A 25,742-nucleotide genomic window follows, 5' to 3' on the forward strand; every position below is an offset into this window, starting at 1 on the left:
ATTTACTTCTGAGCCTCTTAAGACCCTTGATGCATAACCCAAGGTATTTTCAACCCCTTCCTTCACCTGAGTCAAAACAGCACCCACACCAAAACTATTGCAATCCACAGTAATAACACATTGAACTTTTGGATCAAAAGATTTTAGGATCTTCGACCCCACTAATTAGGATGTGATCTACTCAGATGCTTCCTGACAGTCTCCATTCAACACAAACACAACATTTTTCCTTAACAAGTTAGTCAAAGGTTTGGTTTTTGAGGCATATTCATTCATGAAACGTGAGTAGAACACACACAATTGTATAAAGGATTTCAAACTTGCCTTGTCACTTGGTGGAGATGCATCAAGGATGGCTTTGACCAAACCAGGTTTAGGCTCTGTTCTGGCATCACATGACCCAAGTATTTAAACTTGTTTTTAAAAATTGTCACGTTTCACTTTTTAAAACAACCCCTCGCTGCATGGATCAGAACATCATCCTGAAAAACAGCTACACCATTAATCTCTTTTAACATTTGAAACATTAGCCTTTGAAAAACAGCAGCTGCTGACGCCAAATTAAAAGGCTTTCTACAGTACTGAAAGGTAGCTATGGGTGAAACAAAAGCAGTAAGATGTCTCGACACAGGATCTAGAATGACCTGATGATACGCCGCAGCTAAATGAAATTGAGAAAACCATTTAGATTCTCTAATAGTGGCTAACATTTCCGTTATTTTGGGTAGGGATGCAAATCACCCAAATGTGTTTGTTCAAACTCCGAAGATCAACACAAACTCCCCAGTCATCCTTGTTTTTCTGGCAAACACCAAAGGAGACAACCATAGAGAGGATTCAATTGGTTCAATAACACCTTTCTCATTCATTTCCTTTACTTCCTTCTCTAGCTTATCTCTCAGGCTGGATGGTACGCTCCTTAACTAGTGCTTGACGGGGATTACACCCTCCTTTCCTTTTATTTGATGGGTCAAACCTTTAATAGTACCCAATTTTTCAGAAAATACAAATGGAAACTCTTCCGTCAAGGTATCAATATAATCATTTGATTCCACGAGTGATACCTGCTCTTTCATACCTGGTTTCAATGCTATTTGAAAAAGGCCCTGATGAAACCAACCTAAAATGTTTAAACCCTTTATTGCAACATATATTTTGCCAAAAATGTTCCTACTTTTGAATTCTAGTACATACTCAAAATACTCTGCAAACTCGATCTTCCTGCCTTAATATGACACAGGTGCTCTGTTTGGTCTGTCACCCCAAACCTCCTTAAATAACTCTTGAGTTATCATCGTGATCCTAGCTCCAGAATCAACTAACAATTTAATAGCTTTGTTGCCCACACCGATTTCCACAAAATGAATCTATGCAGTTAGCTGGATCTCCACTCACTATTTGACCATCAGTAACAATCATCACCATGTCTCTCAATTCCTCTTGGATTTTATCAACTTCATCCGCATCTACTTCTGTAACATTAGCTACACCAGTACTATTTTTGTGCCTGGCCGAATTTTGGTATGTGCTAGTGCTGGTTATGCCACTCTGGCACACTCTGGCAAAAAGCTTCATATTATTGCATTTTCTGCAAATAACATTACTCACAGGGCACCCTTTATTACTTTTGAGATGGTTTGTATTACCACATCTAAAGCATTTATTTGTTTGGTTAATAAATGGCTTTCTAAAAGCTTTAGTCAATTTCAAGGTCTATTCTTCCTGAGATTTTACTACTCTTATGGTTTCTGTTGACTTGTTTTCTAATTCCTTGACAGATTGTTTTGATGTCTCAATACTCTTTTCCTTCCTTAATGTCTCCTCATGAGATGGATTACCCATGGAGAGTAGCTTTTGTTGAATAGTTTTATCTGCGTACTTTGAGATAAATTGATCACTAAGAGCCAGATGTACCAAAGAGTTTTTCCCATTCTGTGTCAATGGGGAAATGTGTTCCTACATATGGCCCTAAATGTCTTGAATTGACAATCAGCTACAAGTTTTCTGAGTGTTGATATATACGTATCAACATCTCCTCAGTATTTTGTTCTCTTTTAAAAATCTTGGGCCTGATTACCACCAGGCTAGGTTGAACATCAAACCTCAGTTCTAGTTTCTTAACCATCTCTATATACTCATCGATTTCTTCTCCCTCATTGCATACCAAAGGTGGAGGGTGTTTGTATACTGACCTTCCTTTAAAACCCAATGAATGTAACAGTAAAATTGTCTTCCTTTCAGGGCAGAAACGAAATGCACCTATTGCTCCTAAGTACATTCCAAAAGCATCAAATCAATTTTTCCAAACAACAGGTGGATTTCCTGGTGTTTCTAAAAAAGGTGGTGGTGGGTTTACTGATTGCATGGCGCTAAAATATGTGTGAGTATTTCCTGAAGTGTGATGAGATTCTTAAAACTATCCATAAATGCAACTGGCTGAAGCTTGTTCTAAGTTATACTTTTTGTATGTACACCTCTCCGTTTCTCTTCTTTAACGTGGTGTGTGTATCACTGAGAACAATAATGAGGTCTTCACGCGCTAACAGAGGTGTGGGCATCACTGTGTGCTTGAAATGCATGACACAGTTTTTGCCAGTTTGCCAAATTGTATACATATTTCTTTTTTTTTAAAGATAGTTTCCTAAATGAGTATCACCTTACGTGTATCTGTGTTTCTAGCGTGGTGTGCGCATCAGCGAGAACATCAAAATAAAAGTCTAGACACGCAAACAGGGGTGTGCGCATCACCGTGCATTTGTAATGCGTTATGTCGTAAGTTATTGTGTTGCCAGTTGAGTAAATGTGAGCTTGGACCTCTTCCGTGAATTTCCGTTAGCTTTCTATTTTAGTTTATTCTTATTTTCTTTTAAGTAGCATGAATAGAAACACATGCACGTTGGCTCCTTTACTTGTCTTTATGCAGGGGGATGGGCTTACCGAACTGTCTATCATGGCACCTGGCACTGGAAATTTTATTTTTCAATGCACTTACCGTACTGTATCCTTGAAGATTGGTTGATGAACTGTGGTCCGAAACGAGGTATGCCACAGCTAGTGTGCGTGAGTTTATGTAAGTGGTCACCTAGCTCATCGTCAAATTTCTTGTAGTGATACGCTCATGTTGTAGTGTAAATACAATGATTTATTTCATCCATGAGACCGCAGCTTGTTCGACCAGTACCTGCTCCCATTCAAACTCAACCACACGTCTTTTACACACAATATTCCATTCGCGAATTCCCAGACATCACCGGCACAAGCGGACGGGAAAAGACTAACACATTACAATCTAAAACCTCCAAAGTTAAAACCTTTTTTCCTACTGTTGCACAGTTTAAAGTGGGAAAGGTAAATCTATCCGCTCCTAAGTCCAACAGTTTCCCTCCTGTTTCACTGTTTAGAGTGGGAATAATAAATGTAATCCCTCTGAAGTCCAACAATGTCCCTACTGTTGCACTGACTGGAGCAGGAATAGTAAATGTAACCCCTCCAAACTCAGCTGCAACCCCCCAGCCAGCAGCAGCAGCAGCAGCTGCCTGTTTTATTTTTAAAGGGACGTAGCCCTGGAGGATCACAGGGATGATCAGTGCGCATGTGTGTTTGGTCAGCTGCCTTGTGCCGCCAAACACACATACGTACTGAACACTCTCCATCCCAGCACTGTGTTGTCGGGTTGGAGACAGCAGGCCCAGGCTCCCAGTCTGCCTGGAAGCACAAAGCCAGGGCGCTCCGGCCAATCCTAATGCTGCTTTCATGCTGCCAGCAGCAGGAGAGCAGCGTTAGCATTGGCTGCAGGGCAGGCTGGGAGCTTGTACCTGCAAGTGGAGCCAGAAGAGAGAAGCAGCAGTGGGGAATTAAGTAAGTTTTTGTTTCAAATTTAATGTTTTCCCTTCTTTTGTCCCCACACCCTGCCACGCGCTGCCCTACACCTTTACGGCGCCGCAAGCCACGACTATACAAACACGTTCCCTACGGTTGCATAAACTGGAGTGGGAAGAGTATATCTAATATTTCCAGACTTCAATACTTTTCCTATTATTGGTTACATAACCTTTTATTTTTATTTGTTTATTTTATCTTTTTTACATTGTAATTTTTTTGCTAGATATATAGATAGACAGATTTAATTTTATAGTTTTTTACATTGTAATTTTTTTGCTAGATAGATATGCTTTTTCTAGTAGTACATTTAAAAACGTTAACAAATAAATCTAATATAAAGTAAAATATATATTTGATTAATTGTACTATATATACATATTTGTGTGTGTATATATATGCACACACATAAAAAACACATATATGTATATTGGTATAAATATATATATTTATATGTGAATATTGAGAGTTAAGTATTAGTGGAATTTAAGTATAGGGACATGGTATCTTGGTAAACAATATTTGTATTAAAACGATATTGTTTACCTCGATATTGTGTCAGTGATCCCTGTCTACTTTAGTCACCAGTACTTTTAGTGCTGAACTCAGTGACTGCATCTCTTCTGAGCTCTGCCTGGCTTTCTGAGAAAGCAGATTCAAAAAGTTAGACTTTGGTCTATAGGCCTTATTCGTTCTGATCCCCATTTATCTATTGACAGCAGATTGGTCAATTTTCATAAGAAATCTGCCCTCTTGCAATTGAAGTATTTCACTACAATGTACCATTGGAAACATGAGTGTCAGAGTCATGTCCCAACTATAATGTTACACGTCTTGGTATGATGATCCTAGTACAACCCAAACACTCTTGTGTGGATGCAGTGCGGTTAACATCAAGCTCATCCTCTCACCAAGGCACCGCCAGCAAAGATTGCATAGGAGAACAGATTATGAGCATACCCCTCAACCAATTAACTTTTTTTTTAGCTTAAGGTGACCTTTGGATGTGCTTCTTCTTCCCGGAGTGATTATTTTTAATTAGCGTTTCATTACTTCTACACACGTTCTCAAAGGTTCTTTTATATACAAAGAATATGCTTTTCAAAAAACGTTGTTCCCATGTGTGCTCAGTGTGACGTTGTAACTATTATCTGAAATACTAATTAGCTTCAGACAAACTTTAAATAGTTGAAACCAATTAAAAGAAAATATCTTTTCAGAAAACAAAATCAGTTATTTACGGTTACACTGTCATTTGATTGCTTAGCCTCACATATATATCAGTCTCTCAGTTCCCACCCAGGTTGCCATAAACCACCATTAATAGTGTGGTTACTTACCGGGATGGCCAGTTTACAGAAACAAATATCTTTTTAAAACCCATGACGACGCAACAGACTGGTACACAAAGAAAATGTGTCTATCAAATTTATCACCCACCTCATGCTAATTATTTTAAAAGGAGTACAGAACGCTGGCCTCACAGTACTACGTGATTTAGGTGGCAGCACTGTATCATACACACCTTAATTGCCAATTGTATTTACAAAGAGGGTCATATTACAAAGGTGCTGTTAAATTCCAGTCCCAATGCAAACTTCCATTTGCACACAGATTGGAATTTCGAGTACTGCGGTAAATACAGCACCCCCACATTTCTGGTGTGCTTTGGTAAGCCATGTCTGCCAAAGTACATCCAGGGAAAAACATGAAGTTTTGTCCGATACATGTGGAATTGGGTGTGGAGAACATCAAGTGCAAGAAATCTGACATATAAGTTTTTGTTTTCCAGAGGATAACATGGAATATAAGGTAAATTTACCTCACTCAGTAAATAACCCATCTTTTTCCACGCCAGACATAATCCTGGGCATAGGAAATAGGTTCCTTAATAGAGTATCAAAGAGGTACCTTGCATTGGCAGTCTAAATTATCTCTGCACCCTAATTAGGTAAGACTAAGGTGCTGACTATTTAGTACTTGCCTAAGGTCCGTGTAGCTGATTTGCACCATGCAGACAAGGGATTGTGGGAAAAGGAACAACAAAATGATAATAACACAATGTTATTGTCATTTTCTTTTTCCTGGGGGTAAGGGGCGGGGCTAGGATGGGGGAGGGGGCTGTCAGAGGGCTGTAGGAGGGGTTTTTCAGCACAAAGGGCACATGTCTCTTTGGCCGGCCATGTTGGGCTGGCCAAACAGACATGTGCACTTTGCAAGTTCTCTGCCCGGCTGTATTGCATAGCGGAGTGGAGAACATGCCCAGGTTCCCACTCCCAGTCTGAGTGGTCAAGCAGGCTGCTCAGACCAATCACAATGCTGCTATCATGCTGGTGACAGCAGTGTCGTGATTGGCTGGGAGCCTGTGTGCAGCAAAGAAGAGGAAGAGAACTAGGATGGAGGGGAGACAAATGCGTCTCCCCTCGAAGGTAAGCATTTCTGTAACTTTTTTATTTTTTTTCACACAACCCCTCGCCCCATTTCATCTTGCACAGCCACCCCTGTCACTGAAAACAATCAGGACTAAACATGTTGTAACAAAATAGCTTTAACTTCTTTCTATGATTGGCACACAATGGATTCTTTGCAGCATGACCTTCAGCTAGACATCAGTAGCAGTATGATACAGTTCGTTCATCGTGCTCCGACTAACTCTGGTCAACTTTAATGTGAAAACACATATGTGCGTGTTGCAGATTAATGTGAATACATGTGTGCATAATCATAAATTAATGAAAACTCTGCACCAGGTCATACGATATAAATTTGGCTGTTTTGGGTTTGTACCTCAGCGATCTCCTACTTTGTGATTTGTTGCTGCTAATTATGAGAGAAACCATAGTGCTAGTACTGTCTGAGACAGGTGAGCCAGTGCAGGAATACTTGAACATTATGTAAGTATCAAGAACAGTGATGTGTGTGTGTGCTATTCCAAAAATTTGGGGTAATTGTAAGAAATCATGAGCGCTTCAAATGAGGCATAGAATTCTACATGAGGTATATCCATCTCAATGTTTTTAAATAAAAGATGAGATGGAAAAAGTATAGGGTCAAAGAAGTCAGCACTGGCTTCCCTGAATGGGAGAGAGTTATGGAGGAGCATTATTCCCCATGCCCTGTGCTTTTCGGGGCTCATGCTTATATAGCAGTATTTATTTACCTGCTGTGTAAAGACTGCACTGGGTATGCAGGGCTATGGCATATAAGGCTCTGCCTAGATATATGAAACTTTACTTAGACATAAGGCTGAAGCTGGTATTAGTGGGTGTAACAATGTGCATGGTTTATGTACCTGGCCTGTGATGGCTGTGCCCTAGTCATATTACGGGTGTGCCCTTATTACATTATCCCAGCCCTAAAATAATAACTATTTGGCAATCAACGTAGCCTGTTCCATTTATAAAGTCTGTTGCTATTTTATCAACCGTATACCTTTCATACATAGGTAGCTGGCTTTATGAAGGACTAAGAAGAGGTTGTGAGATGAGTGAAAGTTTATTGTCACATGTGTGTTGTGGTCCCAAGAACGCAGACACTGAAGACAGGTGCCGGTAACAAGTTTATTCGCAGAAAAAGTCCAAAGATATACAGAGCCACCACAAAGCGTGTTGCCGGCATCTTCCCCAAACGCCTTTCCTCCCGACCCGTACATTCCACATTCCACCCCACGAGGCCCGCATTCTACTGCCCACATTCTACCCACGGGCGCTGCATGCCAATTAACATCCTTCAAGCCCTGGATTAAGATACTACAACATAACATTGTGTTTCTTATGTATCCTGGAAAATGCATGCATGTTTTAGAAACGGAGGCATCCTAAATATGCATTTATGTTTACATAATCACTATATATACTTAGGAGTGCTTTAAAACAAATCATCTAGGTGGAATAGGGTACATTTCATGTGTGAGAGAGGGTAAGGTCAGGGTATACCGTTGTGGTACTTTCAAGTGAGACTGGTACCTATGATATGATGGGCTGCTTCTCACTTACAAGGTAATATTTTTTTTATCACTAGCCAAAACACAAGGTCAGAGATCAATACCTTGTACTTCATTTCTCCTTTCTTTGGCAGTATTCCTTCAATGGTGTATGGGTGCGACCAGCCACAACGCATATGTACGGCGCTCTGGATCTTGGAGATGTTGCCACCCTCATTAGTTTTATCCCTAATGTTAATATTGAGGACAAACGAGAAGAAGCTACATTACGGCTGTATGGGGTGAACTACACAATATACACTCATAGCTACTTTTGCTACGGGGTGCATCCGGCACTGAAAAAGCTTCTCCTGCAAGCGATAGTGGTAAGCAGACACAGGTGCACTCTATAGTGTTTTTTAGTTTCATTGTTATTCTCTCTCTTTAACTCTCCTTCTCTCCTCTCTCTTTCTGTGTATATATATTTATATATGTGTATATGACCTGGTTTCCGTAGGAAACTTTTTTTTTAATTGGCTATATCTTTGGCACCGTTTGACAAATCTTCATAACATTTTCCAAAAAAGTGTCTTTTTGGGTCTTGTTGTGTATGGAAAGTTTTGGGGTGATCTGTCAATCAGGGGCTATGAAGAAGGGGGAGGGGTAAAAAGTTCTTTCTCTATTGTCATGAGAAGAGTGGGTGCTCATTATCTGTTGTTTTATCAAAAGCATTTGCATATTTCTCTGCTGTGTTTCAGATCCAGGAACTGTAGCTCTTCTAGGTTGTTTGAAGGCAGTTGCAGCTGTTTGCATTGCAATTGGTCAAAGTGAATGGCTTATAATGGCACATACACATAATGGGGGTTATTACAACTTTGGAGGAGGTGTTAATCCGTCCCAAAAGTGACTGTAAAGTGATGGATATACCACCAGCCGTATTACGAGTTCCATAGGATATAATGGACTCGTAATACGGCTGGTGGTATATCTGTCACTTTTGGGACGGATTAACACCTCCTCCAAAGTTGTAATAACCCCCAATGTGTTTGTTGCACATTTAGTTCTAATTTTGTTGACTTGTACAGGTAATCAGCACAAGACGTATAGCTGCCTTACAAGGTATGAGCAAATCACACTCGCAGCTGAAAACATCTCTATCAGAAGGTGCAATTCCATTGTCTTAATCCTGCAAAACTGCTTTCGGTTTTAAACAGCAGGGAAGACAGTGCTGCTGATGATGAACCAGAACATGACTGTGTACATTTCACAGTATTAGGTATCAATCCAAGACCAGACACCAAAGATATTCCTCTTGAAGTGTTTGATTTGATATTGAACATGGTTCTTGTCTGAGAGACCATTGTGGAATACTGAAGGGTGCTTATTCCAGAACATGACTGTGTACATTTCACTGAATGATGACCAAACCAAGACCAGACATCAAAGATATTCCTCTTAAAATGGCTGATTTGATGTTGTAGTTGGTTCTTGTCTACGAGACCATTGTGGAATACTGATGGCTGCTTATGCAGTTTGTTCCATTGCTGAAATTGTTGAAGCATCATACCTTCCTAACATAACTTCAGCACAAGTGGCAGAGTAAATTACACTGAGAAGTTGACTTACAAATAATTTGAATGTGAAGATTTACATAGACAACCAGTGTGGATTTGGAGTGGTACATGATCTTGGGTAGTTGTGGTCATATAGGGGTTTCATGAAGTCCTGTGGTACTCCTATCAGGATTGGTTCCAGTATTCATGATTTGTGATAAGCAATACCACAACCAAAAGGAAATGCAGTGGTGAATTGTGCTGGCCATAAGGCTGGTGATGATATGGTCACACTGGTAAATATAATAAGATGATCAAGTGGCAAGATATTGCGTACTTGAAAATGCAACTTTGAAATCGATTGAGCAGATTGTAAAGCAGAAAACAGAATAAAATGAATCAAGTGAAAATTCCCTTGTTAAACACAATACAGACTTCTTTAAGTGAATTGAGATGTGCCGAGTCCCACATTGGATTCACAACCCTCACATGAAAAGAGTGAAGGTGGCAGATGAAAAAGGAGTGACTACAACCACTAATTCACAGAGTCAGTCTCAAGTTCACTGCATGGATCCGGGGAGTGGGGGGGGGAGGGGGGTGGTGAAGAAAAGTTTGAAACTGGTGACACTGCTGAACAGGGTGAAGGTCCTGGTGATGGCACCAGTGACCAGTTTTAATTAGAAAATCAGATTAAAGAACTTTTGAAAAGTCATGAGCAGCAGCAGGACGAAATAGTCTCTGATCCAACCAATCAAAAGTTCCAGCTGAACATCTGAGTCCCACTGTGAGACAACAGGGCTGATTGCAGAGGCCCCCTAACTCTTTGCCCCTATTTTTCAATTTTTGCTGGTGTTTTCCTGACTCTGATGGTGCCCTGGGTACTACTAACCAGTTCCAGGGCCTGTGCTCTGTATAATTTAAGTGTGCAAATTAGGCTAACTATATTTGTCTATGTCAACCTACCTATAAGTCCCTAGTATATGGTAGGGCATGTAGGTTTAGGGCCCCCTCATAGGTAGTGTACCCATAGGTGCACTGCTGAGGTGCACAGGGTCATTTTAAAGGCAGTTCTGCCTTGCTGGTTGCTTTTAAATTTAAGTTAAATGCAAATTCGACTTTGAAATTAAAAGTACTTCCAAAGTCTTAAACTACCTTATTTTTACATATAAGTCACCCCTAAGATGTGCTGTATATGCCCCTACGGTTGGGTGCCATCTAACTATAATCAGGGATCTTATAAAAAATAGTTTTCAAAGTCTTTGTGAGGTAAAACAGCCAAATTTGTTTTTTACTCACTGTAGTGAATGGCCCCCGTAGGCTAAAATGGGGAGACTTTATTTTAATTAACAAAAAGAAAGCCCCCTTAAGTGTCAGATACCTGAAGTTTGGTATCAAATTAATTGTTATAATAAATCCCACAACTTACAATTGTTGAATTTAATATACCTAGTTCAGGTAAAGAGTTTTAAACTCTACCTGAAGAGTTGCCAACTTCAGCTCTGTAGTGCCTTTCTCTGGTCGGCCAGTCTCTGGCAGCCTGGCCAGGATACCTTGATGAGGTGTGAAGTGGCCTGGTCTGAACACAATGGAATGTGTCCGGGGGAGGAGAACTACCTCAGCAGATGGGAAAGCAGGAAGGGGGAGGACTGCCAAACTGGTCTTCAAAGGCAGGGAAGGACATTTGGAGCAACGCAGCACCTCCCTCACATCCTGAAACCCCAAACAATTAGGTGCCCTCTTGATTACATTAGGAGAAGGCAGGAGAGGGGTGTGTTTAAGATTTTTAGCCACACCACTGGGTGGGCTCAGCCAGATGAAACCTCCAAAAATGAGTTTCAGCCATGATGGATTTATGAAGAATGTTGCTCCCTGGGATTGATTTTTGCCACACTACCCAGGAAGTGGTCATCACAGGGGGAAGGACTTTGCATCTGATTGGAGTACCAGGACCCCCCTGTTTTTCACTGAGCAGCAAGGATAAATATGGCAGAGTTGCACCCAAACCTCAGTTCCCTACCAGATTCCTACAAGGAAGAACATCAGAAGAAGAAGGCGTGCCCTGTTGGACCCCTGACCTGCACCTGGACACTGCACTCTGAGGACTGCACCAGCCTCACACTTGGGCTCCACCACAAGAAGGACTTTGCCTGGCTTCATCTGGTTCAAGGAGGGACTCCCTGTTTGCTACAGGTGAAAAATAGCTAACCAGAGTCCCTTGCATCAAATCCTGAAGAAACTGACCAGCTGACCACTGTTCAGTGGCCGTTTTGGAGTTTGCGCCAGGTGCATTCTGGGAGTTGTTGTCCACATCCTCAAGGAGCAACTCAGTGCTTCTGGAACCTTGGGATTGAGCTGTGGACTCCTAAAAGACCTTAAAAGCCCTTCTGGAAGAAGATCCAAAAGTTTGGAGAACTTTTTGGAAAAAGCTCCATAAAGGGACCGACCTGCCGCGGCAACTGTGGCAGCTTGCCTCAGTCATGACCCAGCCTGACTTGCCGGTTTGTCCCGATGAAAAAAAATCTCAGAAAAAGTGACTACGTCCGAACGTAGAAAGTTGACCAGGACCTATCGCACAGGGTATCCGAAGAGGGCTCCAGGGACGTCGGATCAAGATTCAGATTTGCCCCCGGTCGAAGGATTTTCATCTCGAAAAATCATTTAAGTTCGAATGCAGAAATCTTCACCTAGGGCTCCCGTGATGCGTATCCAAGAAAGGGCTCTAGGAGGTCAGATCGGACTGCGACTTCCTCCTGCTGAAGAAAATCTTCAAGAAAACAACCAAGTCCGAAGGTAATCTTTTGCCCGAGGCCTCCCGCTTACTGTAGACGAGCAGGGCTCCATCATGGTCGGCCTTAAACTTTGACTTTGCCCTGGTCGAGGTGCGACCAGATGACCAGATTGCCACTATTCGTTTCTATGCGCTAAAAAACACTAGTTCTTTCAAAATTCATATCTCCAGTTCCCCATATCCGATTTTATTTGTTTTGGTGTCATTTTAATGATAAAAATATAATCTATTGTGATAAGTTGGTGGTGGATGTTCATTTGTTTTATGTTTTACTTATGTACTGTTTTGTGATTTTAAATGCTTTCCACATTTGTCTCCTAAGTTAAGCCTTGTTGCTCATTGCCAAGCAAACAAGGGTTGAGCTGGGTTTAATTTATTGAGAACTAACTGAACCTAAGTGAAGGTTAGTGGCCTATTGCTAACTGTAGGTACTTACCTGCCCTTACCAATAATCAAATTTCCAAAACCTACCATCTCCAGATAATTCAGGTTGGAACCATTTGGACTGAAGATGTCTCACAAATAATACCAAGTCTAGAACAAGTGCAGCTAGGAACTATTTAAGTATTTTTAGGAGCATGTTGCAGGACACTTGTCACCAAAGCTCTTGCTGGATGCCCACAAGATTCTAACATGAAATCCTTTTGCCATTGGATATTCAGACACCCTACTCAGATTTTTGGCTGATATTTTTGGTCTGTGAATGAGCCCACACATTCATCAACAACTTTTAATCCCTATTTAAAGACAGGCACAGGTGGACCTGAGACAGGTGGTGAGCAGTGCCTGGAGTGATGCCACTGAGGTGCATAATGGCAGAGGATGTGTGGCAGTGGTCCCATCTTTATCTTGAGGATAGGTTATGCCAAGAGCAGTGAGTTTTGTGGGGATGATGTGTTGGCCTGGGTGCAGAGGACACCTGTGCCTTTCCCAAAATGGCATTTCTATCCCAGTGAGAACAGCTCAATTCCTCTTGGTGCTATGTTAAGTAGTGAGTTGATGGGAGGCAGAAGACTGGTGGAGCTGGGTGGTGACCACCTGCAGCCTTCCAAAATGACTTTGGGTAGCAGAATGGTAATTTGGTCATGACCAGAAAGGAGGTGGAGCAGACACAATTCTGGACACATGTAGAGCTGAGTTATCAGCACCACCCTCCTTCATTGAAGGGTTCACAATAGTCAAGCCCAACATAATTCAGTACATTGGTGACAGAGGAGATCACAAGATGATGTCTTATGAGTTGGGCTGCTGAGAAAGGAAGACATGCTGCCCATGCCCTTTAGAAGTCTGCCTGTGCATGGTACAGATCTCCTACAATAAATATCCCTCCTCGACTGAGCCCTGGGAATGTCAGAGAGACAGTTTGTTGACGTGTCCTTCTGGTCTCTCCTCCACCACACTGGAGCCAGTGATCACAATGAATGAGGCACAACTAACATCAGAGAACTATTTAAATCATATTGTTCATAAGGGCTGACTGAGTAGGAGTTTCACACATTCTTACAGCAGCATATGTGTTCCAAAGCTTCCAAGGGCTCTCCCACTCACTCTCACTGTTTAGTCATATTAAGGGGGTTTGCTGTGGAGGGAAGAAATGAGGAGCAATGTTCCTCCACTTGTTATCTCACAGTTGGAAGGCTAAGCCAGGGAACCTAAATCACCAGTTTTGTGTCTAACAAGCACATCGAAGACCTTGGAGGACTGTAGGATGCAGAGGGCCTGGCTCAGTCGAACAACCTCAAGCTCGCTGACTTCTCTGTAAGAGCAGAGGGAAGCTAGCTGGAGTACTTTCAAGAAGAACGGTTATGTGCATTTATACACACTGAGAAACCCTTCAATGTCTCACAATTTCCGATTATACTATGCTAGTCTAACAGTAAAGAAATCATTTTGAAGGAGTGAAGCAAGTGCATTAGCTAACTATATGCTCTCATCTCCACCAAAGTTAAAGGTCCTCTTTAACTCAATATTTCTTCTTTGAGGTGCTTAAAGAAGGGGACATGCATATTTAGGAGTTAATGTCAAGTGAGTCAGCTCCGATCTGGAGGTCCCTGATTCTAATGTTACCTGAGCTGTTTTGAATGAGTGGGCTCCATTTTAGAAACAATAATCCACTCAGATGTTTTATGGGTGTTTTATAGTAGCTCATCCATTCCTGTTTTTATTGTGAGGGGAATGTGTTGTTTGGGGCACTTTGATGTGCTGGTATTACTAATTCGTTTTGCAACTACACTGTAGATCCACCACTTTAAGATTAACAACCAATGCTTCAGAAATGTGTGGTGGGATGGCAAGAACTAATTTAGGTTGGTGAAGTGTGCCTACTTTCTATTTCTTATTGCTTTTACCCATCAGAGGCATTTGGCGTCATGACACAGTTTTGGTAATGGGTTAAGCAATAAAATCAAAAAGGGGAGTCCTGAAGTCAGATAAGCAATATGTCCCAGGTATTTTGTTGCTAAAGGAGTCTTTACCTGAGATGGACACCAACTGCAAATTACTGGGCAGAAGAGTTCTGGATACCCTTGCAGATGCGTTTTTCACCAGGAGATACCAAGGGGTGACAATTCTCTTTAAAATAAACTCTCCCATTCAGAGGTTTCACCTGATTGTGTAAGTAGGTATGTACTATCTAACAGTTATGTGGAAAATATATGGCACAGCTCAAACAGTTCTGAATGTTTTGTGCCCCACCTATCTTTCTATACCTAACTTTCTGTAGCTCCTAGCTTCCTCCTGCTACTTAAACTGGTGATGTAATGGTCAGTTGATAAACAGCATTCAAGACAGACACTTCGAATGACTTTTGTGTACTATGAACATTTGGTGATGTTTGGCATCATGGTCATGCAAAAGTACAGCTATATTTTTTGTGATGCCCGCAAATCCTTTTCATGCATAGCCATTTCATACCTGCCTTTTCTCTTCACAAGGCAACTAGCATGCATTTCCTTGATTAATCCCATGAATCTCCCACTGAATTGGTTCTAGATCAAACTAGCAATCACCAGAAGGGCTATGGAGAATTAATGCATTGTGGCTCACAAATGATGACTTGCCTGACACCATCAATATTATCGGGTTAATGTGGGCTCAAAATATTTTCTTTTGACATTGTGGAAAGCATTTAAACTGGTGCTTAGGGGCAGGGTGATGGGTTACACTCATGTGTAATTTGTAGGCTCTTATTCTTTATGTCAAAGACCAGTACTGCACCACAGAAGAAAAGATAGCGCCCCAGGGCCTGGACTGTAACATCCAGCCTCCTCTCCCGAAAAAAGCCAGGTGATGTGGAGGGCCTCTCAGTGCAGGTTTTATGAATACAGGAAAAAGGCAGAAAAACTGGTATAAAAGCTCAGTAAAATGAAAGATATCAATAGGTAATAGGGGCTATTGGATGGCAATGCAAGATGGTCAAGGATCCTTGAGCCATAACAGAGAATGCCATATACTATGACCACCTAAAGTTCATCCAGGCCATCTCGCCCTTCAAGGAAACCCTTCCAGTGGCCTGTTTCTCCCATGTCTAATGGGCCTCCATCAAAGAGCGAATCCTGCTGATGTAAGAGTAGCAATAGATCAGCTACAAGTGAGTACAATTCCAGGTCCTAACAGATTTCCCATAGATGTTTTTGGAGATTGCAATTATGTCACACACTAAAACATGAACCTTGATTGTTGATTGACTGTAGAGGCTAAACTCATAGTTGGGGCACAGGAAGGGAGGGGGATTACTGGGTTCATCAGAATCATGAGTATTAACGTTCCAGACTCCTTTTCAAAGTTGATGCCGTCATATGCAGAAATAGTAAATATGCTTATTTTTAAACAAAATATTGTATCCTCATCGAACCCAATAAACAAGATAAAAATAAATAGTCGAAAGATCTTCAGGAAAATTATAAAGTACATGGTGGCTTGAATTAAAATAAAAAATGGCTTTCCAAAATACTATTAAAACAGACATAAACTGGCCCATTCAATACAATAAATAAAAGCAAATTATTAATCATGGTTATTCTGCACACTAATAATGCCTGATTACAAGCTTGCTGCATTTATGTGCAGTGTGGTCAGACATAATGTTTCAGGTCAGTATCCCTGCGCATAAAATGTGCTATTAAATGTATGTTTCCTGCAATGGGGAATAACTTGTAGACCCGAAATTCTTGATTCCAGTTTTGCTAAAGGTGTGCTCATTCCATGATGAAACCCACTTCCTTTTACATCCTGCTTTGAGGGTGAGGTCAGTGCGAGGTGATGGAGTGGGAGCGGGGCAGAAGTTTATGATGTGGTACCTGCTTGCGCCTCGATGACCGGGTGTCCACCTTCCAAGGTAGTGGTCGGGAGGGGCACTGTCATCCCCACTCCTTGACACAGGTGTTGGAAGTAGAAGTGGGGGGAAGGGCTGCAACACCCCTAAAATAGCCATGCTGGAGTTCCGAAGGTAAGCGAGCATTAAAGGTAACATTAATTTTTGTTTATATGGTATCACATTTGCAGTGAATTTAAAGATAGAAGTCAAATGTCATTCTAGTCTTCTGACAAAATGCTGCTTATTCTTTTAACATGGAGACTGGTATTGAGTTTTTCTCTCCCTTACTGCTAAGTGTGAGGATTTTGTAAAGTCAATTATGTGACAATCTTGCTGGTGTGAAAGGAAGGGCTGTAGGATGTCGTTTTCTTCTAACACACAACACCATTTAAATACCTATAACTGAACTGTACACATATTTCAAAATGAATAAACAGTTAGGAAAGCACAAACGAAGCACTTTTTTTCTAATTCCGAATTATGATGTAAACAAAAAAAATTATAAGATCTAAACAAACCAAGACACTACTTGGCAATGCGCAAATGACAAATATTTGCTGAAAGCCAATTTCCACACATTATGGATTGTGCACTATATATATTTATCAATAAACTGTATGTCTGTGCAAATCTATTTGTCATTTCAGTGGAAAATGTGCTGTCTGTAAACGACAGTGTGCTACCACACCATGCTTTAGTAATATATTTGTGACAGTGTCATCCAAAATGCATCACTGGTTACATACCACACCCTTCAACTCTACTGCTGAATTAGTGTGGTTCATTTGTGACACTTGTTCTTTGAATGATGCTTGGATTTTTCAGAATCCCTAGAGGTTCAGTGATGTAATACGGATGGCAGCACCCCCATTCTGAAAACCTTTCCAGCACCATTGGGACTTTACCTCTGGCCTGGGGCTGTGATGTTTTTATTGTGGTGCCAGGTGTAGAATTGCATCCAATGTTGCTCAGTGTGGGCCATTCTTAGGTCAAGCAAAACAGATGTGTGACCAAGGCCTCTTCGTCTGGCATGGGGCACTTGATGCTGGGTGGGGGCACAGGGTTCATGGGATGGTATAGGGCTTCCTGTCAGCCTCAGGCACTGCCTATGGCCTGGAGCTCTCTTTGCTTCTGGATGAAGAGGAGACATGGGGTTTGTGCGAGCTGGGGACGGTTGCTGTGCCAGGATTGAGGGAGTTTTGACTCATCCCCCGTGGTGCTGCAGAAGCGTTCTGGGGGATGGGGGTCGTTTCTGCTGCTTCCCAAAACACCTGCTTCCCACCCACACTGCCAAGTTTCATCAGGTATATAATGGCACCTGGCAAAAACAGACCCAGTGTTCCCACACCCTCGATTACTAGGTGAATTCAAGGTGTGGGAAAATCGTCCCACTATGAATTGCCTGAAAACACTCATGGTTAGAGCCTTAGTAATAAATGTATTACCAATCAATAGACCATCAAGTGACTACGTATGGTATTTTGCCAATCTTTAGCTGCATGGTTTCGAAATTAAAATTTGTAAGTGATATTGACATTCGCCCTTCCCTGAAAAGCTAAATAAAAAAGCTTCCTTAGTAACTCTAATATCCTCTTTATTAAACATCTGTAACCTAGCCAACAGGGCTCTGTCAATGTAAAACTTAGAGTTTGCTTGCCTCCAAATAAGGCGGGTGGACTGACGGTTTGCTGGGCGTGGTACTCAATCACATTTCCAACAGAATTCCCTGGCCTCCAAACTCTAAATTGGGCCTAATTTTATTCGAGCATGACAACAAATGATTACATGGACAATAGGTAGAAAACTGGGAAGTTGACCACGGCCCCTCAAAAGCAAAAGAGAAATAGACGGCCATCATTGCCCATTGTGAAGTGGTGGAGTCAGCCCAATTTGGACTGATTCAGTTCAATTAGTATTTAACTGCACAATTTAGCATTTCTGAAATGTTGGCATTAGTTTTGCAATGTTTATAACGTATCAAAATATATTTAAAGGTTTCAACTAGTAATGGATGTACTACAGATCCTATAGGAGCAAAGCCAGTCACACAAAAATATGGTGGCTGCACCACAATACAGAATTCCATATCTAAAAATAATCCTTTTTGCTGCAAGATGCAATCCAGATCTATAGTAGGATATAACATAAGACATGTGAAACAGCTCCTTTTTGCGTTTGCACTTATTTTTTGTGGCATATTTAACTTTTCATAAGTCCATAGTATATGGTGTAAGAAAACATACCAATGGCATAGAAATTTAAATGTCACCTGTGAACTGATGTACCTATTGTGCTATTCACTAGGCTGACAATCAAAACATGGATTCAGGCCTACAGGTGCAGCCTGACTCCTACAGCAGGTAAACATGCAAGCAGACCTGTCAAAATAAACCTTTTCACAGGAGAGAAATCCTACTTATAAATATTAAGTAGGTCACCCATAAGTATGCCTTGTACCCCACAAGGTAGGGTGCCTGGATCTTAAGAGTGGTAAATGTAAGAATTTAATGTGTGTATCTCCCTTCAGTGACTAGTCAACTGAAAGCTACTTTCATCATTAGGGCTGTGGCTGGTTCAATGAAGAATAAGCTAAAGTGCAATCAATGTATTAATCCCAGATCTTGTAATAAGCCATGGTTCAACCATCTCTTATAAATATTTATAAAAAATCCAATTCAACTGTTGAATTTTTGCTAAATATATAGGGCAGTTTAGGAGTGCCCATGGAATTCTCTAATTAAAAGGGATCAGTGGGAGATCTGTACATTTATAGCTTTGTAACAAGTCAGCATGGAGAGGAAGGGTCTTTTGATGCCAAAATACACTACTATAGCCTCCTCAGTGGAGGAGGGACCTGGTCCCAGAACCATTTTGGGGTGGTTGATTGGGCAGTGTTTGCTCATTGTCTTAAACACACCCCTAGCTGTGCCACTAGCTCCATCCAATGGCAGAATTTTTTTGCCATGATGGATTTTACCCAGAATGGTAGACACTTGCCTAGCTTGTAGTAGGACATACAATATATGCTTCAATGTAGGAAGGTTTGCCCTTGGGAACTGTTTGCCCATTGGTCATGGGGTGTCCAGAGGTCACCTAGCCTTGCCCCCACTTGTTCCCAGGACTGCTGCAATCAGTATTTTTCCTGAAGTGATCAGTTACAAATGGACCTTGGCAGGGCCTTTCTGGGGGCTTCTGCTGGAGCGTGCCTTGGCACTTAAGTGCTGTCCCTAAGGTTTTGGAAGCCTAAGAACAACTGCCCGAGAATGCCTGAAACGTTAGGACTTAGAAAATGTACTTTCAAGACCACTGGAGCAGTTGGACCCTGTGGATAAAGATGCCCACTTCATTGGATACAACTGTAGTCAGATTCTGGTGGAAGATTTTGAGCACCAAAAAAGCGACTAGTCTGGAGTGTTTCCCTCCACCAAGACCTAAATCAGGCCCTAAGTAAGAAGGTAGAACTTTGACTTAGGCAACTCACTTGATGTATTCCACCTCTGCTCTATTACAAACAGCCTGAAATTGTGCCTAGATCCCAGTCAAACATAAACAAGGATTTTTGATTCATACTTTAATTTACATCGCTCTTCTTGCCTTAAATGTTTTTAAAATCCATCTCTCCTGTTCGCCTGGCTAGGTTTTAGTCATTTTAGGTCTGGTTTTAACCAAAATCTTTTGATTTACCATAATTATATGTACAATATACCTACACAAAGTGGCTTTCTGCCAGCTCCCTTCATCCATTGTTTTTTTGTTTTGTCATTCACAGTTTTCTTCCGCCAACTACATTATGCATCATGGGGCAGTGGGTCAGCTTCCTTTAGCCAGTGGCTAGCTTTACATTCAGTAACTGCATTTTGCTATTTCACAAGGAGCCCGTTCACAAACAAATGAGTTCTCTTTGGGTCAATAATTTTGTTTTTATTTGATTATTACTTTAGTGTTGCATTTGTGCTTACACATTTTCCTATGTTTAGCCGGTCTGGTCTGTGCCATAACTACGTGGGGTTGACCCCAGGTTTAAATTAGTGTGAAACTGTATTTGACCTTACAGGACTTTGAAACTCATTACTTGGGTAGGATTCACATCTTCTCCAACTAATAACCCATTTTCTTATAATGTGTAATTAGGATGTCCAGAATGCACAAGAACAATTAGTCTAGTGTACTAGAGTGTCACAAGTTGCCATTTTCTATGATTATCGTAAGTCTCTCTATGCTTTGTTACAGGGAAAGAATTTGGTGAATCCAATTATTCATCCATGCTATCCTGATGGCTACATGGAGACTGTCCCTCTAACCTCTCTCTATGAAAGTCCCTGTACTCATCACCTGGCTTTTTCATTATACAAACCAGACCTCAGTGGGAACATCACCTTAGTGGGTGGTGGTGACGCCTTTGCTTGCCGTTCCCTCACAAAACAGATCTTCAACTTTTCTGCATGTGGAAAGAAACAATCATGCTCCTTCGATGGAGTCTACCAGCCACCTGTCTCTGGGAAGTTTCTTGTAAGTTATTCAGATCATAATCGGATGTGTTATGTACAAAATGTGTCAAATATTTTATTTGCTGTAAAAAGCATAAACAAAGAAGTCTTCCTACTGATATCCTACCATATCATACAGACCTGCTATTTGTATTTACTGTATTTATTTTGTTGTTATTAACTCATCTTAAACTGAAATACTGAACGTAGCTCCAGTCCTGAATTTGTGTAGGTGGTTGCAGGTGGTGGCACCGTCATTCATGGTTCTTGGACCAGAACATAATAATATAACAAGGAGAGTTAGACTCCCGCCTTACCTGTCAGAACCTACAGAGAGGAGCTATGGAGTTCAACAGGGCTCTTTCCTGAGCCCCACACTCTTCAACGTCTACATGGCCCCGCTCGTAGACATCATCAGTAACCGCAGGCTGAACATTGTCTCCTACACCGACGATACCCAGCTGATCATCTCACTGACAAAAAGCCCCACAACTGGCAAGAAGAATTTTCACCACAGGATGAAAGCTATCGCCACCTGGATGAAGGACAGCTGCCTCAAGCTCAGCTCTGATGAGACTGAGATCCTCATCCTGGGACGGTCCACATCAGCCTGGGACGACTCCTGGTGGCCATCCATCCTTAGCACCCCCCACCCTTACCATTCACCCACGCAACCACAACTTCATCTTGGATGCATCGCTCACCATGACCCGCCAAGTCAACCAAGTTGCATCCTCCTGCTTTCACGCACCCCGACTTCTCCAGAAGATCTACAAATGGATCCCAAAGAACTGCCGGAGAACCATAAACCATGACCTGGTTACCAGCAGACTTCATTATGGCAACGCCCTCTATGCTAGCACCACCCAGAAGAACCTGGAGAAACTACAGCACATCCAAAACACCTCCGCCAGCCTCATCCTGGGCATTCCCCGCCGCATTCTCCAGTCACCTTACAGACCTCCACTGGCTTCCTATCGAGATAAAAATTAACTTTAAACTCCTCATCCATGCATACAAGACCCTCCATAACCCAAGACCTGCCTACCTCAACCACCACATCACCTTCTACTCCCCCTCCAGACCTCTCTGCTCCACTCAACAAGCACTAGCCACCATACCCCGCATACGAAAGACCTCGGTGGGTGGAAGATCCTTCGCCTACCTCGCGGCAAAGTGCTGGAACACCCTGACCCTACAGCACAGTCACTATCCCTACCTCAATTTAGGAAGAACCTTAAAACCTGGCTCTTCAACTAAAGCTCAGAGGACATACCCCCTCAATGCCTTGAGACCCTGATGAGTGAATAGTTGTGCTCTATAAAATGTGATTTTATTTTATTTGAATATTTCAATATGATCAGACTTGGACCTAGTGCAAGGCAGAGGAATGCAGCAAAGAGAAAAAGAGGAAGGGAGAGAAAGATAGTAAAAGAGTGACAAGGAGAGAAAGCAAGGTTGAAAAAGAAACTGCACAAGTGACATAAAGAAAGATAAAGAGTAGGGTGAAAAAGAAAAATAAGTGGTGCAATAAAGACAAGGCTAGCTTTGGTTTTCCTTTGGGCAAGCTTGGTATTTGGTAGCGCAAGCATAGAGTCCATACGAAACACTTTGGGCCTCTTCACTTATTTATTTATTATTACTTTTTTTTTTTTTTACAAATTAAACACCTTATAGTTTTAATAATGTGGTGCATAGAAAAAGACAGAATGTGGAAGATACATACTGTGGTAAGCAGGTAATGGAATTGTGCTGTGTGGAGCTGCACATGGAAAACATAACCAGAGAATGACATAGTTACTTACCGCTAATCTTCATCACACTTGGGAAAATCCTTTGTGTCATAGTACTAACTTGTGAGGCCGTCCAGGCTTAGACATAATTGCTTTGCCAAATTGTTTTATTTTTCATGTAATCTGTCCCCTCCACTGCCTCTTCCTGTTGTTTCCAAACACATACAATTGTGTTGTAGTAAGGGAGGGAGGGTGGGATCCTACTATAGCGAGGAGGACTTTGCTAAGAGTAATGAAGCTTACTAGTAAGCAAAGAGTTTATTACCCCCACCAAAGTCTTCCTCATCATAGTACTAACTTTTGAGGATGTACTAAGTGCAAGAAAAGAATGCCACAGACAAAATGGTGTGCTTCTGAACCAGAATTATATTCTTCACCAATTATTTTGTTGTTGTTTTCAAGACTGAGCTGCCAAAATAGTCTGTATCAAGTGAGAACAAAATATAACTTGTAATGTGACAGGAAAATATTGGAACTGGCCCATGTAATTGCTTTGCAGATCTCCTGTGGGGAAACCCCCACCTGTCTCAGCCCAAGAAGCAGCCACTGCTCTGTAGACCTTGCCATGACAGTGCCCTAATTAGTCCAACTCCATAGAAGAATAGGCCTGAGCAATCTCCTGCCTGACCATCTTCTGAAAGTAGCACTAGACACCTTTTCACCTCTACAGGTCGCCCAATGCGAAACCAAGAGAGACTCAAAGACTCAAAAATGTTTGGATGTTATCCAAGGACTGGATTTTGGGAGAATTGTCTCCTGAGAACAGTGAAAATTGGATTGACTTTAGGGTGAAACTTAGGATCTGGCCTTATGACAACCCTATCTGAGAAAAAACTTCAGAGAATTGTAGGAGACAGTCAAGGAAGACAATTTCCTTTTACTTCTTGCCGAAGTAATAGCAACTAGAAATGTCACTTTAGACGAAAGCCAAGCTAAGCTCACCTGATCCAAAGGTTCAACAGGTCTTTCTGCAATCTCTCCAGAACCATTCAAAAGTCCCAGAGCAGAATCAGAAAAGAGGCCACCAGCTTCTTCAACTGAAAACTGTTTAGCAGCTTTTTAGCTAAAGGAAGAATAACAGAGTGATCATCCTTAAGCTCCCTACATGATCTAATGGCTGCCACTGAGAACCTAAAGTAGAGGGTGCTAATCCTTTGGAGAAGTTATCCCTAAAAACACCACACACAAAACTGTCTACAATGCTTAGATTAGGCTTTAAATATTAAATACTACTTTAAAGATTTAATAGCACAGACAATATCCCCCTCCCCGTGAGCATCCTAGTGTTGCAACCCAACCCCCTCAATTCCCAGGCCGCCAATCGCAACTTGGTGACCTGCTTCACGGATAGATCTGGGAACTGAAGAGGGCTGGGAGAGAAGGGAAACTAAAGGTGATCTTCCACTGTTAGAAGAGTCAGCAATAGAAACCATGGTCTCCTTGGCTATAAAGGTACCACCAGAATCATGGACACCACCTCCCCCTGAACCCTCTGAAGCACCTGAGGGAGGAGGAAGGAAAGGCATACAGCAGATCCTGGCACCATGTTACTGCTAAGGCACCCATCCGCCATGCCTCTGGACACTCCTTCTCTGTGCAAAACTGCGACAGTAGGGTGTTCAACTGGGATCCTAAAAGATCCAGAATAGGAACCCCAAGATGCATTTTCGCCATCTGAAATCCCTGTGGGCTGAGATGGAAATCTTCTGACAAAGGTATTTTCCTGCTCAGGCTGTCTGTTTGCAGATTGACTATGCTCGGAAGATACATTGCTCTGATAGATATCAGGTGGACTTCCACCCAGGAGAGAACCTTGTTAGTCACTTTGGCTAGGGATGGGAAATTTGTTCCCTCTTACCTGTTTATGTAAGAATTAATCACCTGAATGTCCATTCTTACAAAAACCACATGACCCATCACCACCAGAGCAAAGCTGAGAAGAGCCCTCCTTATCGCTGCTAGCTTTCACCAATTTGAATAATTGTGAGCCTCCAAAGGAGACTATTTGTCCTGAGCCCCAAAGTTGCATCCTGACCCCATTGGCTGCATCTGTCATCACAATCAACAGCAATGGCTCCATGACTTGAACCCCTTTTAGGAGAATCAATGGAAACAGCCATCACTGAAGACTCTGAACTATCTTCTGCGATATGGGGATAAAAATAATGTAATTCAATGAAGCTGGAGACTAGTGGGCTAAAACATGTTACACCAACAGCTTTAGAAGTAGACCACTGCTGTACAAGATTACATCAGGCCCTAAACCTTTAGCCATTGATAAGGTGGAGCTGACTGAGACTGAAAAAGCTCTTGGAGGTGAAACTGCAGAGTCAATATCCGGTTCTCCGGCAGAGAAATCTTCGTTTTCTCAGTATCGAAGAGAGCTCCAATTGATTTTGTCTGGTGGGTAGGAAGCAGCTGTGACTTATCTTCATTCAGAGAAACCCCAGAGAGTTGAGAAAGTCACACACCCTGGATATATATTTCCCTGTCTGGAAAAGAGAGGATACCACAATTAGCCAACCATTCAAGTAGGGAAAGACTTGTTACAGGCAAATGCGCAACCACTGGTGCAGGTACCTTTGTGAATATTAGTGTAGAAGAGGAGAGGCCGAAATGCAGTACCTTGTACTGAAAATTATTTGACCCAACTGTAAACCAAAGGAACCTCTGGGAGTGAATGTGAACTGACATGTAGAAATAGACATCATGTAAGTACAATGTCAGAGGAAGTTCACATGAGAAACCAGAAGAATGATCCCCTATAAAGTCAACATCTTGAATGTTATTTGTTTCTCAAATTTGTTAAGAAATGTTAAATCCAACACAGGACGGCAGCTGCCATACAACTTTGGTACCAGAAAGAGCTGGGAATAAAATACTGTTGACCTTTCTGATCAGAAGCAGCCGCTAATGGTCCCTTCTGCCAGAGAAACTGGATCCCTTGAAGCAATGCTTCTCTTTTTACTGGATCCTTGGGAATTGGCATTGCACAAAGAAAGAGA

The 25,742-nt window shown here is 41.8% G+C and overlaps 1 protein-coding gene across 8 annotated transcripts in view; it reads left to right on the forward strand.

Annotated features, from left to right (window-relative positions):
- LOC138301182 (ectonucleoside triphosphate diphosphohydrolase 8-like) overlaps positions 1-25,742 on the forward strand; it is a 451,411-nt gene that overhangs the window by 358,520 nt on the left and 67,149 nt on the right. For 7 of the 8 annotated variants that reach the window (XM_069241394.1, XM_069241399.1, XM_069241395.1 and 4 more), the window contains 2 exons: positions 7,957-8,187; positions 20,688-20,966. In XM_069241394.1, the coding sequence (XP_069097495.1) occupies positions 7,957-8,187; positions 20,688-20,966 (510 nt within the window). The remainder of the gene's footprint in view (positions 1-7,956; positions 8,188-20,687; positions 20,967-25,742) is intronic. The other variant, XM_069241401.1, reaches the window with a different exon arrangement.

This window comes from Pleurodeles waltl, chromosome 6 (genome assembly GCF_031143425.1).
Source record: "Pleurodeles waltl isolate 20211129_DDA chromosome 6, aPleWal1.hap1.20221129, whole genome shotgun sequence".
In the NCBI taxonomy this organism is placed as follows: Eukaryota; Metazoa; Chordata; class Amphibia; order Caudata; family Salamandridae; genus Pleurodeles; species Pleurodeles waltl.